The following is an 18,114-nucleotide window of genomic DNA, read 5'->3' on the forward strand; positions in this document are numbered from 1 at the left end:
AAAGATATTAGAGTCCTCAAATTAAATACAAATATTAAGTATTTATATAAATACTAACATGCACCTTAAAATTACTTTACTAAACTCAATAAATAATTCTCTTTCAAATTGAAAGTCAAAGGTTAAAAACCACAACAATTCAGCTTGTTCAGTGTCAACGCAGTGAAGTAAGTGACATTAAATAAACAAATTATTTAATTTACCAAATGGCAATGGCTATGGATAAGTAGAAGTACCAAGGACTTGGAATTCAGTGTGGTTTCAGCCGAAGATGCGAGTGCCACGTAATCGCCAGCAGGCTCTTTTTTGGAGCCAACAAAAACGCCCAAAGCCGCAACCAAAAACTATCCGCATTTCGCTGGCCACTTGGCGCCGAATCCTGTCCAGAAATACGGATGAGTTCTGTCGCAATACCACCATTCATGGATTGAAGTACATTAACAACAGCAAATTACGGAACAGTGATAGGTAAAAGGGAAAACTATGCAAGGAATTAAAGCTTAAATAATTTTAAATAATAAAAAGGAATTCAATCAACTAGAAATTTAATTTCAAAGTCCTTAAAAGCGTTTTAATCGTTTAAAACACCTATGCAAACCTACGTTGTATTGTACTTCGGTTCTCACATTCTTTAATTAATGGTCTAAAATAGATTAATATGAACATTTTTTATAACGTACATTTAAAATACCAGTTTACTTCTTACTGCTTTAATTTATTGCAGTAGAAATGCAATATATTTATGTTTATATGAACCTATAAAAATTACTATCAATTAAACACTGTGTTACAAAACTATGTTATAGCCAAATTATAATAGTACTCACTGATTTAATTTGTACTTAAAGGTTGTTTTTCGGCATAGCCCTGCTGGCGGTGCTTTCCTTCGCCATTTACCTGATACAGGACGCCTTCGATAAGTGGAACACCACTCCGGTGATAGTGGGCATCGATCCGGAGCTAACTTCCATTGCCAACGAGCCCTTTCCGGCGGTAACCATTTGCAATTTAAATCAGGCCCTGGCCCAAAAAGTCCAACACTTGGCCAACGATTCCATTGAGTTTGCCATGCTGCAGTTGCTCTGCCGACGTACGGTGGATGTCCAAATGGTGAATGGAAATGATCCCAACTGGGAGGAGTTTATACTCAATGTATGTAATATTTTATAATCACTTTGATTGTATATACATAATTTTATATTCTTCATCATTGAGGAAGAAAATCCTTAAAAACTGGTTGAATCTATTTACTTTTATCAAGTCTTTTCGATCTTTCTATAGTTCACCTCTATATATTTTGAACAAACAGATCTCACAACCCTGCAAGTCAATGGTGATTAACTGTCGTTTTGGCGCCGATGATTACGAATGTGGGCGTTTATTCCACCCAATTGTGACCGATGAGGGTCTATGTTGTGTTTTCAATATGCTGCATCCCAGGTTTATGTACCGGAAAAGGTGCGAAACTATTTCTTAACTTTTATCTTAAGGCTTTAAAATACCTAGTTTTTATTATAACCAACAGCCAAAGCTTTTGAAAAAGCCACAGATTTTGGTAAGAGCCTACATTAAAATGTATGAGAAAGACTTTTAGTCAATCGTGAAACCCAAAGCTTTGTACTTTTATTAAAAAAAAAGCGACATCCCTTTAAATATACTTTAGTTTAAGAGTTTTTAGCCAGGATAAATTGGCTTTAAGCCAAGTTAAAAAAAGCTCTATCTAAGAATACATCCTTGTCTCAGCTTAAAACCTACTCTAAGCTTATTAAAAGAAGGGCCTAAACGTTTTTTAAAAAAATACATAAAAGATACTAGGTTTTAACTATTTTGTGGGATATTATTTTTTTCTTTTTCCTCGAAAGCGTTCCCTACTCACATCGCAATATAAGCCTGCCCGATGGATTCCAGTCAGTCAACTGGCACGCGGAGTCGGGATATCGCAAGCGGGGCTCCCAGCAGGATGCGGATAGTCCGCTGTACCCACGACGAGCCCAAGGAACTGGGGAGTCGCTCGGATTATCGCTGACTCTGGATGTCCAGGCGGACGCCTACTACTGCTCCTCGTCCAGCAGCATTGGCTTCAAGATCGCCCTGCATAGCCCCAATGAATCACCTAATGTGCGCGAGACCGGAGTCCTTTTGGCACCCGGAATGGAGACCAAACTGCGGATAGATCCGGCGAAAATCCTGACGGAGAAGCACCTGCGCAACGTGGACCGCCAGAGCAGGCGCTGTTTATTCCGCAACGAGCTGAAACTGCGATGGTTTGCCCACTACACTCAGAGAAATTGCGTGGCCGAGTGCCTGTCCGGCTGGCTAATCCGCCACTGCGGCTGCGTGACCTTCTATATGCCCCGACTGAACAGGAACGACACTATTTGTTCGCTTCGCAAGCGGGACTGTGTGGAGCTGATCCGATTCAGGACCATTGTGGCAATGGAATCCTGCCTGGATGAATGCCTGCCCTCGTGCTTCGATCTCACCTTCAGTGCGATTGCCTACTCAACGAGGATCTCGCACGAAGGCTTCAAGCAAACGCCCTCGAACAGCGGCTGGAACTTTTCCGATTCCTATGTGGAGCGCAGCGTGGCGGTGGTGAATATGTACTTTAAGGATCCCACATTTAGGGCCAACAAGCAGACTGAGTTCATTGGCGTCTCCGATTTTTTGTGTGAGTTAATTACCCAATCGCCCGGGAGAAAAAAATGTAAGCTCGTAAACCATTTTTGCAGCTGCCGTGGGCGGACTCATGGGTTTGTTCTTGGGCTTCAGCTTTCTCTCCATTGCCGAGTGCGTGTACTTCGCCCTGATACGTCCCTGTCGCACTTGCTCGGAGATCCGACAGCTCAACCAGCAAACGCAGCAGGAAAATAACACAAAGATGGTCCTGCCACCAGCAGAAATCAGATACATTTCACCAGCCAATTGGTTTCGGGCCGAGTTGGGCCATCAGCAGCCACACAGGCCGCACTTTAATCCTGCTTAAACTTAGCATATTAAAACACTAATCTAGATGAACTCCCAGTACTTGGTGACGAACTCGTTTTTGGGCAGGGCCAAGTTGGCGGGTCGCTCATAGTTCAGGGCAAACTGCTTGGCCTTCGATTGCAATTCGTCGTCGAAAATCTGGCGGGGGAACAATAGTTATATATTAAGTAAAGTAATAAGGGTTAATAGAAACAATTTTCCGCCACTTACGTTGCACTCTTTCCTGTCCAAAAGCGGTCCCAAATCGAATTCCATGATGGGCAGCGAGGAGTTGATGAACCGGGCAGCATTGGCCACCTCCGGAACAACGTGCTTCTGCAGCAGCGTAATCTCCCACAGCGAACTATTGATGGCCTCGGATTTCACGGGATCCGTTTCCGAGTCGTTGTAAGGATCGCTGACTTCATCGATCGCGTGACTGGCGCGAATCAATTTCTGGAGCCCCGTGTGCCGCAATAATAGATTGCAAACGAAGCGGATCATAATCACGGCATCTTCGGTGGGCGACTGCAGGGCCAAACGGGCGAGGCGCTTCACAAATGCCGCCACCAGATTCTCCGGCAAGTGAGTGGAGGTCAGGAAGATGTCGGCCAGGTAAAACAGACGAGCCTTGTACTTGTTGAAGAACATCCGGGGATAGAACATATTGTACAGCTTCTCGTACACATCCGGATAGGTGATGTTCTGCTTTTGCATCAGCGTGAAGATGCCTTGGAGAGCTAGCAGGGCGATGGGGCCATCTGAAAGGAATGGAAATTGGCTTGTAAGTATGCAGAAGACTGGCTATGGTAAATACCAACCAAACTGATGCAGCGAGTCCATGAGAAAGTCAGTCAGCTGGATGGGATCGTTCAGGTGGTTGATGACGCGCTCTAGCAGAACCACCAATATTTGGCGGTGCAGCTTCTCTTCCACTTCGCTGCCTTTCGTCATTATAGCCAGCCAGAGGTTGTTTAATCTCTTCTGGTTTTGCTCCAAATTAAAAGCATGGGATTTCGCGCTTTCCACATGATAATCCGCAGTGCTTAGCACCGTTTTTCCAAAATCCAGAAGATTTACAATGGACAGGAAGTTCATTGCCTTCACCGGGATGTCCTTAAAGTCATCCTTGGGCACTAGCTCCAGTATTTGCTTGAGAGTAATCTCCAATACATCCAAATTTTTGCAGTATTTCCCGTAGTTTGCGAGCGCATTTGTGGGTGTTTCCTCGGAATTCAAGAGGGTGTCCAGAATTTCCCGGATCCTGTGGGTGGGCCAACCTTTTCTGGGTGCAATTGGATGTTTGGCCTCCACTTTGATGAGTTGCATGCACACTTTCAGGGCCACGGCACCCTCTGAATCCACTAGAAGGTTCTCCCTCAAGAGCAACCAGGTTTCCTCGTATAATTTGTGGATTTTCAGGGCCTGTTTTTCATCACCCTCGCGTGTTATTCGTTTAAGCAGGTTCTTGAATATCACCTCCAGGACATTCATCACTTCTCCAGCTGGCACACCATTATCAGGGCTATCCTTCTGCAGGGTAATACGTTTTGGGTTTGCATACATTTCATTAATAATTATAGCATTTAACTAAATTACCAGCAGTTTAACGAATCCCTCGAGCGTTTTGATGTCCACATTTTTGGCATTTAGCAGGGAATTCGCCTTGGCTTGCAGTCGCTTTTTGGCCAAGGGCTCCGCGATGTCCTCGTCCTTCTTTCCGGCTAATCGCTTCATTTCCAATTCCTTAAATGTATTTTTAAACAATTTGATTGCAAAGCAAAACAAATAATAAATGAAAACATGCGGCGTGCTCTTAGGGAGTTGCCAGACCGATGGGAAAAGATGGTTCAAGCGCTGCCACCTTTTGCCTAGCAATAATTATCGAATGCTATGGTCTCACTGTTTGCGCAGACTTATCGATATATCGCAGTCACTTGTAATTTGAAAAGTGTCATCTATTACGCGGCAAAAATTTAATTTATCCTCGTCAATTTTAAAATAAAATTAAGATTTCACTGTTAAAAAAGATACAAAGATGAGGAACCAAAAATAAGTGCAGTCATTAAATTGTATTATTATAAATTTAAGATCTTACCGGCCACTTTCCATTTCATTCATAAAAAATGCCACTCAAATTGAGATTCCACTCAAGTTCAACCATCCGGCTTATTTTGAGTTCGGGTTTTCTGCTTCTGCGCTCAATTTCGCTTTGTTTACAAATACTTTTATTCCCTTTGGGAATTTGCATGCGCGCCTGTTGCGTTCTTTTCGCTATCGATAAGAAAATGCTTAAACGGAGCTGTGCCTTTTTTCCAAAACATAACATTTAAAAGTAAACAAACCAGTTGTATAAACAAGAATAAAATATTTGCTTATTTTTTTCCAAATAACGGATTATAAAATAAAATTATAAAACATAAAATTATAAAATTTTTTCTATTTAAAAGTGTAAATAAAAATATTTGCCTTGATAAAAAGGATTTTATTAATTCATTTAATTTTTATCTCATGCCCATCTTAAAATAATATTATTTGCAAAAATTGGCGTCCTTAAGTTTTTATGGTCGATTTGAATTTGTCGATTAAGTTGCGGATAAAAAAAAAAATTTTGTGGAAAGACCAACTTTCAAAATATTTTTTAATAGTCCATACGTTTATTCGTATTTATATAGGTAAGGAATAATTAAATATTTTATATTCTCCTTTAATATTTTTTTATTTAAATTGTTGTACTGTATTTATGTGTATTGCATTTTTGTTTTGCCGTTGCATAATATAATTTTAAGTTAAAAAGTTTAAAAATATATCTCGCAGCATTTAGTCAAATGTTTCAGTATAACATTTTGAGTGCTTTTCGCAGGCGGCAAAACGCTCGAGTCGAGACGCATCCTTCGGATCCCTTGGATCCTTCGGCTCGGCCGTGTGTTTTGGTTTGTGCCCACTTGGCGACTGTTTCGCTTTGGATGGCGCGTAGTTCGCTGGCGAATGTCCTGACCGACGGTTGTGTGGCGGACCAAACTCGGGCTTAGGAAACCGTTTCAATTCAAAACAAATTTCAGTTCGAAATTGGTAGTTTTCAAGAGTGTACAAACCAGTTAACAATTTTTCTTTTTTTTTTACTGTGCGCACGAAAAGAACAACAATTTATCCCATTAATATAAACCAAGAAAAGGGAAAAAACGAATTATTAAAACAGATTTAAGGTGAAAGCGAAACCGTTTGAAAAACTTTTTTTTGTGCCAAAGTTTTCCCAAGTGTTTTTTCCGGTTTCTCCTTTATTTTTTTTTTAAGTTTCACGCTGACCAGCGACTTTAAAGTGTCAAATCAGGTGAGTGGAAGCTTCTGGCGGCGGAAATTGAGTCAAGAAGCCGGTAATTGAATTAAAACCACATCTCGGAATTGGGGATTTTATCCGTACAAGAAACGTTTAATTGGGCTAGGGATTTTCGCACTTTTCCTTCTAATGAACACCCACATCCGGACTGGGCTTAAATTCACTGGCCAGCGGTTTCTGTTCGACAATTGATTAATGAAACTTAAAAGGATTTTCAAGTAAAGAGAAAATGTTTAAAAACCGTAAAAGAACCAGTGAAAGTGGCAGATTTTCAGTGTTTTTCTCGGTGCTTTCTAAAAAAGTTTAATTATAAATTAATAAACATTAAGTAAAATGTGTGGGAAAAAAATTATAGAGTTATCAATGTTAAATTACACCAATAATTACTAAAATCGCAAATTGTTATATTATTTTGGCTCTTAAAATATGTATGACACATATTGAAAATTAAGTAATACAAATACTCTAAAATACAATATTGATTACCTTAAAAAAATAGTAAATTATAATTAAAATAATAAACTCAATAGTAAATAAATGTTACCCAACTAAGGTTTGAAGTTTATTAATGTAATTTTGAAAGTTTCATTATTGTAAATGGTGTGGAAAATCATATGCAAATTCAGCTTTATTAGCTTGACACTAGAACATCCACTCTTATAACTTTCCCACAGCAGTTAATTCAATTGTTTCCGTGACAGCATTGCACTTGCCACTTAACCCGCGAATTAAATATCCTTTTTTGTTGAGGGTGCGGCTAGTGCATCCGCTTAATCCGAAACCAAATCCAAATCAAAATCAAAATCCAGGTGATATCTGGCTTAAACACGCGATGCGCCGCATGCGACATGCATTTAATTTCAATTTCAGCTGACCGCCCAATTTACACATTTAATGTGTGTAATTTGCAGCTAAATTTAATTGGCCTAATTAGGTGCGACACGGCCGTGAATCTCGTGGGTTTTGGGGGGTATGAAATGCCAGGATGGTATGGGTTCGCCATTAAGTGTTTGGCTAAGGACCTGGCTCAAAGCAAACGGCAGTCGCGTCAATTCACGCGAAATCAACTGAAATAATTGCGACCTTCAATTGTCAAATTGCAATGGTTTGCACCTAAGGTATTTGACATAATTGCATCACTTACAAGGGGCTGAAAGAAAATTGTTTTGAACTAGGGAAATAAAAAATGCAGACAAGAATATACAAAATAATCATTATTTTTCTCTGATTAAAATCAACGAGAATTTTGAAAAACAAAAAAAAATCGTTCTTTATAAAAAATGTATCAACAACTTTGAAACTGGTAATTAAGTTTGTAAAATGTGTATTTCTAATGCATTACATATTACTATAGAAATGAATGAAATGAAATGAAATATTACTATAGAATGTCTATTCTTGTTTTTAATATTCTTTTTATAAAACATTTTTATAGCTCAGAATATTAAAAGGGTTTTTGAACATGATGAAAGTATTAAATTATATTGACATGCCCTCATTTAAAGCTTTCCTTTGGCAACCCTGAAAAAATCCAAGAGGCCTATAGGGAGAGATTTCTCTGGCTGAATTCTTTTTAAAGTGCAAAAGAATGGTGCAAAAAAGTTTTCCATAATATTTTAACAAGAATTTAACGCTGCAGGCAAGGGCAAGGCACACAAGTCCTGAAGTCTTGCAGATCCCACCCACTTTTTCACCCAGCAAACATTGTCCAAGAGACCAAGATGTGGCATTAAAAATGAAAAAGCAACTCAAAATTCTCTGTCTCGCAAATGGGAACGCAGCAGTAAAAATACCAAAACGCATAGTCACAAGACAAGGGGGGGCGGGAAAAAGTGGGTAGGGAAAAGTGGGGTAGTAGCTGGTTGGGTTAGATGTAACTGAAACCTTTGGCTATTTTCCCTTTTTCCAGGGGTCCAGGCCTCGACTCATCTGAGGCATGCAAAATGAACCATAAAGTGCAGTCAGTCAAGATGTTTTCAAGCCCTTTTTCCCCCCCAAACCCCTTTTTGCACCGCCCCTGAACTGATAAGCACTTGACTCGAAGGCTTTGACCACATTGGCCCCCCCTTTTCTCGGACATAGCCCCTCCCTCCCATCCTCCCCCCTCCTCCAAAGGAAAAATAAAGCCGGATAGCCCGGCGACGGGTTCATAAAGTCGGACTCATATCTCCCCTTTCAAAAAGGGACTCACAAATGGTCCCTCTCTGCGGGAAAATATTTCGAAATTATGTTACGTTTGAGGTGCAATTTGGCCAGATAGAAGCAGCCACATTTTCAGTCTCTGCCAAGGACAATTTGTAAATAAGAACGTTAAAGGCGAAATGGGGACAAATTTTTTGAGTAATTAAGCCCCATTTAAAAATGCATAGAAGACAGTTCACTCGTGTCAAAAAGCAATATGCATTGAAAGTGGGAAACAAAATATTGAAACAGCTAGTGAGAGGCTTAATCCTGAAGAGAATTTTAAATTATTTTTACACAGAAAAATTAGTATACAACTTGAAAGTAATTTAATACACAAGAACACTTTTTGTAATTTTAGAGTCCTTTTTTTTATTTTGTTATTTAGTCCTGAAAGTAAAAAACTATTTTCAGTGCTGCTTAAAATTCAAACAAAATCAGCAGTACCTTTAAAAAAAAACATTCAAAGTTCAAGAAGTTATAACCTACCTAAAATGTACAAATTTCGTTTGGACTTTGTCGCATCAAAATTCGCTAGATTTTCTAATGCCAATTGGCAGTAAGCAATTGCTAGAGTACTCGGAAAAGCCCCATTGTTTTTACCGACTAATCAGTTGAGCCATAAACATTTAGCTGGTTTCATTTGCTCTTAAAAGTCGACTAAATGAAATGCAGCAATTCCGGCAGTAATAATAATGCTTGCCATAAAGCTTAGGAATTACACCTCAGCCAAATGCAAATGTTATTGTGTTGTGCCTCGGTTCCCCAGTTTTCTTATTTTTTATTTTTTTTTTGCATTTACCGCCCAGCTTATCCTGCTGCCCCGCCCACTTTTCCACACACTTTCCCGCCCATCTAACCACTCATAAGCTTACTTTACACACACACAGAGACCAAAAAGACAGGGGCAAAACAAGATAAACACGTTTACAAATTTCTGCCGAAGCTTTTACGCAGAGGGAAAATCGGAGGGAAATGGGGAAAGGCAACAGAGCGACACACGCGAGTATCATGAAAAATGTACAAGGCGCCGCCACTGGGTTTTCCCAGCCTCCGTTATTTTTTTCCTCCTTTTTCCTGGTGTGTAAATTTAATTGATTGACATCACTTAAGCGTAAGGACAACAGCCCAAATAAAAGAGGAAAACAAGGCGAAAAACAAGGACGAGGGCGTGTAAACAAATGATTTGTGAATTGCCTGCCAAGCAAAAATGATAATAGAAAAAAACAAACGCACGTCTTAATTTGTTTTCAATGCAAATATTTGTCAAAACCGAAACGTTCTGTTGACTGTCGTTCCGCCGACTGAATTCGCCACTTAAACCCGGATTAGATGCCACTTCAAAAGTTAAGAGTGTGCGAAAACAGGACGTTTTCATCGCAAATTCATTTAAAATAAATTCAATTCATTGGCTGAAATTGTGGTTGGTCTGGGGAAAATTCTTTTCACCTGGAAGCTTGGAAAACTGAGATGAAATTCTGGGAAATGTTATTTAAGAACCTCCTGAAACTGAACCATAAAAATTGAAATGCATACTTTTCAAAATAAATACAAGGTTTTAAAATTGTATTGAAATGAATACGTTGAAGGTGAAAAATTAATCTATAAAAATAAGCAATAAGCTCATTAAACATTTTTCTTTAAGATTATATCTTAATAAAGCTAAATGTATACTCACGATTAAACTAGGAGAAAAACTAGACTTTTAAATTTGTCAAACAATAGGAACCTTCAACAATGCCTATAAGTTTTAAAAATTAAGAAACTAATCTTAAAAACTATTTAAATAATATTTACTTAGTATTTATAGAGGTTTTCACATGGTATTAAATTACCTTGGTGTATCTTAAAGGCAACCCAATTAACTTGACAACAATGAGGACTGCCGTTGAGGTTCACTTAACACACGGCAAATTCCAGGGAAATAGTTTGAGGAAATGCCTTTTGGCAGTCCTTTAAAGCAAAGTGCTATTCCCTGGAAATAGTTTAGCTGGTCCTTTGGGTGAAAATATGAAATGTGGCAAGGAGGCAAGGAGGGGGCGGTTTTCAAGAATGCCTTCCTCACAATTAGCTAATTAAGTTAAATTCGCGTTGTCGCTGGCACATCGGGCGTCATCTTGGCTGCTCATCAGGGTTATCAAGATGAAAGCACCCGGCCCGGCGTTTCTGGTTTCCAAGAAGTAAATGGATTCGAGGGGCCCTGGAGTTACTTTGAAGTGCTCATCCACTCCACACATCTCTGTTTTCGGTGTTTCTGGTAATTCTGGAGCTGCTGCTGTTCTGATGTTCTGCTGTTCTGTGGCTTTCGGCGATTGCTGTTGCATGCTAATCGAGTGAGATTCCGAAGTGCCTCCGCACTCGTAAATAATTGATTAATAAATTACAAACAGTTTCGCATCTAACACATGCTGTAATTAAAGCCTAATACCATATATATATATATATCCTGACTGAAAGCGAAAGTTTCGCCTGGTTCACATTTACAATTCAAATTTCGGGGCTTATTTACTTTATACCCGGGAATTTGTTTGGCAATATAATAACAAGGCAGCACATTTTAATTCCCAGGCTTTTTTCCAGCCCTTTTGAAACAACTTTGTATATTTTATAGCGGATCCACTTTAAAAATTTAATAAATAAATCTAAGCATAACATTTCGTTTGAACAATATTCAGTGTGTTATTTTAACGTTATATGTTTTGAAAATATGTTAAGCCTCAAACGAAAATTATTCAATATGTATGTTGAAATATCAAATATATAACATTTTGTAACATTTAATTTCCCCCTAAAACTCACACCAAATTTAAGCTCGTTTAAGTCAAATCTTCAATCGAAATCGAAAATGTACAAAATGTTCAGAAACTGACAACTATTTACATTAGACTGATATAATCTTGGGCATTCATCGAGAATCAAATTCAAATTCAATACGAGTCCAATTCATTTCAATTCCAACACATTCCAATTAGCTGCGATTCATTCTAATTTGAACACAACCCGGTTGCCACTCCGTTGCCATTTGCCACTTACCACTTACCACTTACCATTTTACCATTTTACCACTCACTTTTCATCCAACCGTGGCCATGAGTTTCCCGGCACTGGGGACCCGAAAATATAGTTGCTTCTCTTCTCGGCTGTCTGTTTGCCCAATGCGAAATTGCGCACATTCATTTCCGGAATCCTAAGAATTTTCTGCGGACAGTGTCCGTCGGGAGATAGAGATCCTGGTTAACTGGCGGGCCGGAGAACTATATAAGCCGAGGAGACCCGAAAACACAGCGACAGTTTTGGGATGGTATGGTGTCGGGGAATTGGGGGAATCGAGGAATTCCGGGGGCCAGCAGGAAGTCCATGATGTGTAGTTAGCCACTTGGGCACTTAATGAACTTTGCGGATTTTCTTGGCCGTCCCACAAATCGATGGACTCAAAAGTTGCATTCTAAAAAAGCAGTTTGTTAAATGGGAAATCCATGATTGTTGTTTCAGGAGATTTAAGAGCAAAACTTTTGGCGCCAAAAGTATGTACTAAAATGTTTCAAAGTATAGACAACATTATTAAGGACCTCTAAAGTTTGATTTTTGCAAAATTTATGGTTTTTATACCCTTGCAGAGGGTATTATAATTTCAGTCAAAAGTTTGCAACGCAGTGAAGGAGACATTTCCGACCCTATAAAGTATATATATTCTTGATCAGCATCACCAGGAGAGTCGATCTAGCCATGTCCGTCTGTCCGTCCGTCTGTCCGTCTGTCCGTCCGTCCGTTTCTACGCAAACTAGTCCCTCAGTTTTAAAGCTATCTGCTTGAAACTTTCCCAAAAGTTGTATTTCTATTGCAGGTAGTATATAAGTCGGAACGAGCCGGATCGGGCCACTATATCATATAGCTGCCATATAACTGAACGATCGGAAATGCCATAACTTTGATGTTTTTAAAGTTAGGAAGTTGGGATTTTCTATGGGTTTTATTTTTGGCCAATCAATCCGACCTGCCAAATTTCATAAGGATCGGCCGACTATATCCTATAACTGCCATATAACTGAACGATTGGAAATGACATAACTTTGGTGTTTTTAAAGTTAGGAAGTTGGGATTTTTTACGAGTATTAAGAATGCATCATATGAATAACCGATCCGGTTTTGAAGAATATAATTTACAGAATATTCTGCAAGGGTATATCAACTTCGGCTGCACCCGAAGTTAGCTTTCTTTCTTGTTTTTTACTGTTGTCATTAAGAACACAAAATTTGAAAGCGTAAAAGCTGCATTGAAACAACATCATAAATAACTGCTTAACCATAAAGGTTTTTATTTAAACCTCTGGAGATTAAGGTGTTTGCATAATTGAAAATATTCAATTTAATTTTGCAAAAGAAAAATGTTAGCCACTTGCTTGCCACTTTTAAGCTTCAATCAGGTATTCCATTAAACTTTGTTTTCCCACTCACATAACTGGCAGAAGTGAAATCAAATCCTAGCTTAAGAGGGGAATTTATTATGAGAAACAACAGTAAAGCTTTTCCTTTTTCACAAATATTTTCATTGAAAAAAAATTTCCATGTGAGTTGTTTTCCCTTTAGTTATCTTTGTTTTTCAATAGATTTTTCTTTTTTTGTTTTGCCATTTAGATGGCTATTACAATAATTCTCATTTAATAATATTCATAAAAAACTTCAGATATATTCTAAAAAAACGTAACAAATGAATACCATCATTTTTTAAGTCTCTGCAAACTACCTCTTGTGGGACGTAAATTAAAAATACCACAATTTCCAACGGACATATTATATTTTTTATGCGCCTTAAAAACTCTGAAAAGCGTCCCCTTTACTAATTTTTAACAACTTAATTTAAGCACTACTGGCTCATCATTTTTCGGCGAAGTTCCTAGACTTGATGTGCTGCGAATTTGTGGCTAATATAAAGTTTTATTTTGCCAGTCAACTATGAATTGCGACTCCATCACACATGATTAACCACGACTCAAGATAAGGCTTAGCATTAACGTGCGGCCCCATGTTTGCTTATTAAAATTTATGATCAATGTTCGTTGACTTCCTCCTTCCTTTTGCGGCTAAAAAGTTTTACAACTTTTGCCGAAAATTATAATTTTTGTGCGCCACCCAAGTAATAAAACTTTTACGCCCGCAAGTATGCAATGTGCATGTTACAGTAGTCAAACATGTCCTTCTCTGCAACTGTGTGGGTATGTCTGTGTGTGTATCTGTGTGCGGGGGTGAGCTAGTGTGGGTGTGTGCGTGTGACGAGTCAAATGTCACAAAGGATTGCTGGTTGCTTGAGCAACAACAAGGAAAAGCAGGGGAAAACCAGGGGAAAACCAAGGAAAGGTGGGGGATATGTTGAACAAAAGAAATGTGAAAATATGCCAGCGGGCTAAGCAGCAGCCGCCTTCTATCCTTCGGTTAGTGGGCGTGGTCCTGGCATTAAATTATGAAGTCAACAATGCATGTGTCGTGTATGTGTAGGTGTGTGTGTATGGGTGCGGGGGCGGTGGGGGCGTGGCTGGCCCAACGTAATTGTGGGTGTGTCTAACAACCAAGAACTTGGCTATTTCGGTTACATTTTTGCGTTCTGCAAGGGGAAAACTCTGGAAAATTGCAAAATTTGTTGGCATACCAAGTATATATTCCAGCTTGATTTAAATTGAAAATGTTTTTGCATGAGAAAATGATTTAATTAGAAATGTATGCTTATAATTAATATACAAATATGTGGTTTTTCTTTAGAAGTTCCTTTTTTAATGTTACTAGTCCATAAAATAAAATTTAGGAAAATACTTTAAATGTATTAGTGCACTCTTTTTTGTACCATTAAATAAAATGTAACTATTATTTATAAAAAAAAAAACTTTCTAGAGAAAAGTGTGTTTAGTGAGCGCTACTATGCTCTTCAGAAATACTTAGGTGATTTTCACTTTCTTATTCCTTAGAAATGTGTTATATATTTTTGGCGAATTCACTTGGCAGAAAGCCCCGCGAATAGTTGAATGCCACGCCCCCGCCCTCTCGTTAAACATAACTCCTGCTTAAATACTAAGTAGTTCTGCCCATAGAGAAGATTAATTTGATTTTATTAATGAAATCGTTAGTGGGGCAAAGGTAACGTAAGGGCAAAGGAAACGGAACGGAACGGAAAAGTCCACGAAAACCCGGGCGGCGGTTGAAGTTAATGTGGCATGTGAATGCCCGTAACTTCCCCCCTATAATTTTCCCTCCGATTTTCCCGGCCTCCAAGTTTTCTCGCTTTCATTCATTTGGAGGGTTTTGCGTGCCGGTTTTTTATACCCTTGCAGAGGGTATTATAATTTTGGTCAAAAGTGTGCAACGCAGTGAAGGAGACATCTCCGACCCTATAAAGTATATATATTCTTGATCAGGATCACCTCCTGAGTTGATATAGCCATGTCCGTCTGTCCGTCTGTCCGTCTGTCCGTCTGTCTGTCCGTCTGTCCGTCTGTCTGTTTCTACGCAAACTAGTCTCTCAGTTTTAAAGCTATCGAATTGAAACTTTGCACACACCCTTCTTTCCTTTGCACGCAGTATATAAGTCGGAACGGCCGAGATCGGCCGACTATATCCTATAGCTGCCATATAACTGATTGATCGGAAATGCCATAACTTTGCCGTTTGTAAAGTTAGGAAGTTGGGATTTTCTATGCGTGTTATATTTGGCCAATCAATCCGACCTACCAAATTTCATAAGGATCGGCCGACTATATCCTATAGCTGCCATATAACTGATTGATCGGAAATGCCATAACTTTGGTGTTTGTAAAGTTAGGAAGTTGGGATTTTCTATGGGTTTTATATTTGGTTAATCAATCCGACCTACCAAATTTCATAAGGATCGGCCGACTATATCCTATAGCTGCCATTTAACTGAACGATTGGAAATACCATAACTTTGGTGTTTGTAAAGTTAGGAAGCTGGGATTTTCTATGGGTTTTATATTTGGTTAATCAATCCGACCTACCAAATTTCATAAGGATCGGCCGACTATATCCTATAGCTGCCATTTAACTGAACGATTGGAAATGCCATAACTTTGGTGTTTTTAAAGTTAGGAAGTTGGGATTTTTTATGAGTATTAAGAATGCATCATTTGAATAATTTTGGAGAATATAATGTACATAATATTCTGCAAGGGTATATCAACTTCGGCTCCGCCCGAAGTTAGCTTTCCTTTCTTGTTTCTCTTTTTTTTTGTCATGCCGAGCGGCCATTTCATTCATTTTCGGGGGCCTGAACTTCCGACCCGCATGTGTTGACCACCGAGGACCTAACGGTAAACAAATGCACTGAGCGAATTAAAGTACAATTTAGTACAATACCAGTTTAACAACTATAAGAGCTTCGAAAAAATATTTAAAAAATGTATCGGTACATTTAACGCATCCTCGGGAATTGAAAAGTCTTAAGAGAAAATATTTTGTTTAACTAAACAAACAAATTAAAAATAATATTGTTACATATACAATTGTATATTTAATTGAGTAAATATTTCTTAAAGTTTTTAAAAAGTGCATGGGTTTGTCTTAAATTGAACGAATTTATTGGGCATTTATTTTATTTGAAAGCATCTTTGTATTTTTGCCACGTTTCAAAATGAACAAAAAAGTTCTATATAAATAGTTTTTGATGTATCAATTTAAGTGAAGGTTTATTTACATAGATGGCTTATTTTTATGAGTGTATAAGCGGTCTGCCAACGACAACGGATGTGGTCATTCACACAAATTAAATATTTGCTTACGCTGTTGTAAGTGAAGCGTCATCGCAGGACATCAACGACATGGACGACAAGGACTTTCACTTTCACTTTCGCTTTCTTTGACTCCCAACCCCCTGCCACGCCCCCTTATTCTGCGTTGAATTAATTGAAGCAAATTTCGAGTTTTACCTTCAGCTCGGGAAAGTCGAGCGGATGAAAAGAGACAACAGACAGCTGACAACGTGCCTCCCCCCGGAAACCCCCTTCTCCATTTCTCTAGCTGTTGCTTTAGGTCCTTTGATGGACCCGCTGAAAAGGATTCTCCTCTGGGTATTTCTTCGCCGGGCAAATATTCAAATTGACAGCCAATGAATGGAATTCAGTGTTCAAAGCCGATTTGAATCTATCGAGGAACTAGTTTCTATGCAATAAATATATATAAAATTGTGTCAAATGCTTAGAAAGGTAAAAAAGGAGCTTAAAGATAAAGATTAATGAATTGGGAAAAAGAAAATTTGATTAGCTTTGAACTCTTAATCAATTACAAGATGGGGAACCAAATTATACTAAAACAAATTTCAAATAACGTAAAATAAAGAAATGTTAAGGCAATCAATTGTGAATAATAATAAAATTATATCAAATAGAAAGATATTATTCTAGTACATATTGTGGAATACAAAAATACCATTTCTTAGTCTTTGATCTGTAATTCCTTTCTAATTACTGAAGAACTCGCCAGTTTACCAACTTTCAACTTGTCCATCAAATAAATGAACTCAATTGAGGCGAATTCTATCACTTGTTATCCCGTCGCACACTCCAATTCATTCAATTTCCTTTTACTTAGTTTTTTTTCTTCTTTTTTTTTGGGGATTTGGTAGGGTCGATTAAACTTTGATCTAAGCGCTTTCGAACTTTTCGGGTTGTATTTTTTTTCTCGGCGAGGCACACGTTTCTTTCAATCGAGTCCAAGCCTAGGGGCTAAACATTAAAATAGATTTTTTCTTGGTTTGCTTTGCTTTTCTGTCTTTGTCATTGAGTGGACACGAAAACCTCAAGGAACCATCAGGAATGGTGCCGTTTTGCTTTTCTTATTCAGCCTCCTTTGTGGCAAAAGGCTTATTGAGGGGCATGTAAATAGATTGGAACGCAACTGCGAAATACTTTTGTGTCCTGTTTGTTTGCCGCGTTGTTACCTATAGGCAAACAGATCTATCTATATGGTCTGCGGCCCACTGGAAATCAGCCAAGCGCGCATACATACATATACATACGTATACATATATCGTATATCGTCACCCACGCGGATTTCCCATCCATGCGAAACAAATCAAATGTGGCAAAGGCTGCGATATTGAGAAGCGTTGAGGCGCCAAACGTGCTGGCTAAATGTTAGTCCCCCCATCCGATAAATAACTAGATAAAGATACCGAAAAGCGGTAACGGTAAACGGGCTTTATCTCTTCCCCCCCAAACAAATATAAACCCCTCCCAGTGACGCCCCATTCAGAGCTGATTGCTCGATACTTGTGCAAACACTGAGAGAAAAATGTGACAAGCTAAATGGATTTGTATTTTATGCCTCAGATTCCCTCTACTCTACCTCATTCTTAATATGTGTCTTTATTTGGGTGTTTATATTATAGATAATACAAGTATTTTTTTTAATTAGTTTATTTCTTATATAAAGCTGGCCAAAATAGGTGCTTTAAAAATATTTCATATTGTTTCGATATTAAACTCATCATCACTTATGACTACCTATACTTTTGCTATACAAGACAGCTGTGAAATATCAAAATTTGTTTTACTATATTTTTGTTTTAAGTGTACGACTTCCGCTAAGACAATAACCGATGCTAATGTATTGTACGTGTCAATATGGCC

At 38.5% G+C, this 18,114-nt stretch overlaps 3 protein-coding genes across 3 annotated transcripts in view; 2 read left to right on the plus strand and 1 right to left on the minus strand.

Moving 5' to 3' along the window:
• Nucleotides 1-271: 271 nt before the first annotated feature.
• LOC108039355 (pickpocket protein 28) lies at nucleotides 272-2,986 on the plus strand. Its single transcript, XM_017116336.2, has 5 exons — nucleotides 272-468; nucleotides 849-1,152; nucleotides 1,310-1,458; nucleotides 1,863-2,671; nucleotides 2,733-2,986. The coding sequence occupies exons 1-5, from the start codon at nucleotides 272-274 to the stop codon at nucleotides 2,984-2,986; spliced, it is 1,713 nt and encodes a 570-aa protein (XP_016971825.1).
• LOC108039356 (nucleolar complex protein 4 homolog B) lies at nucleotides 2,926-4,792 on the minus strand. Its single transcript, XM_017116337.1, has 4 exons — nucleotides 4,567-4,792; nucleotides 3,789-4,500; nucleotides 3,199-3,728; nucleotides 2,926-3,126 (listed from the first exon to the last, which is right to left on the minus strand). The coding sequence occupies exons 1-4, from the start codon at nucleotides 4,702-4,704 to the stop codon at nucleotides 3,010-3,012; spliced, it is 1,497 nt and encodes a 498-aa protein (XP_016971826.1). The 5' UTR covers nucleotides 4,705-4,792; the 3' UTR covers nucleotides 2,926-3,009.
• Nucleotides 4,793-6,145: 1,353 nt separating this feature from the next.
• Nucleotides 6,146-18,114, plus strand: part of LOC108039336 (allatostatin-A receptor) — a 90,768-nt gene continuing 78,799 nt past the window's right edge. The window contains exon 1 of the mRNA XM_017116298.2: nucleotides 6,146-6,298. The gene's annotated coding sequence lies outside the window, so the exon portion shown is untranslated. The remainder of the gene's footprint in view (nucleotides 6,299-18,114) is intronic.

The sequence above is a fragment of the Drosophila rhopaloa genome, unplaced genomic scaffold (genome assembly GCF_018152115.1).
Source record: "Drosophila rhopaloa isolate 14029-0021.01 unplaced genomic scaffold, ASM1815211v1 contig_3, whole genome shotgun sequence".
NCBI lineage: Eukaryota > Metazoa > Arthropoda > Insecta > Diptera > Drosophilidae > Drosophila > Drosophila rhopaloa.